Consider the following 1677-nt stretch of genomic DNA (forward strand, 5'->3'; position numbering starts at 1 on the left):
TTTGGGTAAATTTGTGTAGTCAGCGGAGTACCTAGTGTTGTGTGCTTTGCCAGCTAATGTTACATGAAGCAGGGCCCTAGATATTTTCCATGGTTGTCCTTGTTCTTGGTATACACAGGCCGCCATTTCTTTGGTCTTCACATTGCTCCACCGTTGTCTTTCCCAGACAGACCAGACAACACTTAAATGAGGCCTGAAACTGCTGCCTGTTCAGCAATACATTGCTTCTGTATGGGGCATGTACGGCCTTTTTTTTGGCAATACGTGGCTTCCATACTTACGCAATGAGGTCGCACGCTATTCTGCGTGCAACAAGATCGCTACAGTTTTCCAACAGGCTTCCAGGGGGTGGGTGAATGAAGATCCCGAAGAGTAGCAGGGGATCATAGGTAGGTAAGTATTCCAGGTAAGTTAAATCAAATGTTTAAAATTATTTAAAATAGAATGTTTAGTGTTTATTACTTACATACTTACTAATTAATCTTAAAGTTTAGGCAAGGTGGCCAAAGATTCTCGAGAGTTCACCTTTAACCTGTGACACTAAATCATTCATTCTTGGTCAAACAAAATCGATTATCCTAATATTTAAATGAAATATTGGTTTTATGTCTTTCTGTAGGATTATAAAAAGTCGTTCTAGGCAGCGTAATTTCCAGCTGCTTGTGATCACACATGATGAAGATTTTGTGGAGCTCTTGGGGCGTTCAGAATACGTGGAAAATTTTTATCGGATTAAAAAGAATGCGGAGCAGTGTTCTGAGATCATGAAATGCAGCGTCAGTTCTTTGGGATCCTATGTTCATTAACCTGGTGTTTAAGAGATACTTCATTGTATACCCTGCCTATGACCGGTTATATTACGTAAAAAAAAAACCTCTACTATTAACAAAATGTTGAATATGTTTGCTTTCTACATAAAATTTTGAAATTCAAATACCACCTTGATTTTTTACTATTTAACATTCTTTATTTTGATGCAGCAAGACTTTTTAACGTTGCCAATGACATGTGAGAACCACCCAAGGACAAATACAGATCTGATGTACTGAGACATGGGTGGGTAAAGTGAATCTGAAACATTCGTGGTTTGATGGGGTTTTTTTTATAGCAGTTGTGTGAATCTGAGAACAGTGAATTAATTTTGTACACCAGCCTATAGGTGGCATTTCTCTCTCCGAACTTTTTTTTTCGTTGCAAATGGTAAACTTGTTTTTTAGGACGTGTACACCCATCAATACAAGGCTGCAGTTACCACTCTAAACACATTAAAAAAAAAATACAGTACAAATAATGTGGGTGAGTTATGCACAAGATAACCATGGTCATTGATCTGGCTTCTGAGAGCTAACAAAATGTACATAAACAATTATTATGCAGCAACATAATAGTTAAAGCAGTTAACTCTGGTTTGCTTATTTTAAGCTTGTCATTTGTATTTATTAGGTCCAGTGTGAACAAAAAGTTACTTTTACCAAGAACCAGTTCTTACATAACTTTTTTTTTATAAAATAAGGAATTTAAGGGCTACTAAAACAGTAGGATCAAACAAGGAACTTTAAGAAGCTTAAAGAAAAAAAGGTTTATGAAATTAGAGGAATAAGAAAACCAAAATAGCTAGCAAGGTCTGCAGAAAAAAAAAAACAGATGTCACACATGGCCTATATTTGTGAAAACCTG

General features: G+C 36.4%; 1 protein-coding gene across 1 annotated transcript in view; it reads left to right on the top strand.

Moving 5' to 3' along the window:
* The window catches only part of LOC149297874 (DNA repair protein RAD50.L), a 33408-nt gene extending 32602 nt beyond the window's left edge, over window positions 1–806 (top strand). The window contains exon 25 of the mRNA XM_089488112.1: window positions 620–806. Within this exon, the coding sequence (XP_089344238.1) occupies window positions 620–806 (187 nt within the window). The remainder of the gene's footprint in view (window positions 1–619) is intronic.
* The last annotated feature ends 871 nt before the right edge of the window (window positions 807–1677 follow it).

This window comes from Sceloporus occidentalis, unplaced genomic scaffold (assembly GCF_023333645.1).
Source record: "Sceloporus occidentalis isolate IW3139 unplaced genomic scaffold, rSceOcc1.0.p SCAF_36, whole genome shotgun sequence".
Lineage (NCBI taxonomy): Eukaryota > Metazoa > Chordata > Lepidosauria > Squamata > Phrynosomatidae > Sceloporus > Sceloporus occidentalis.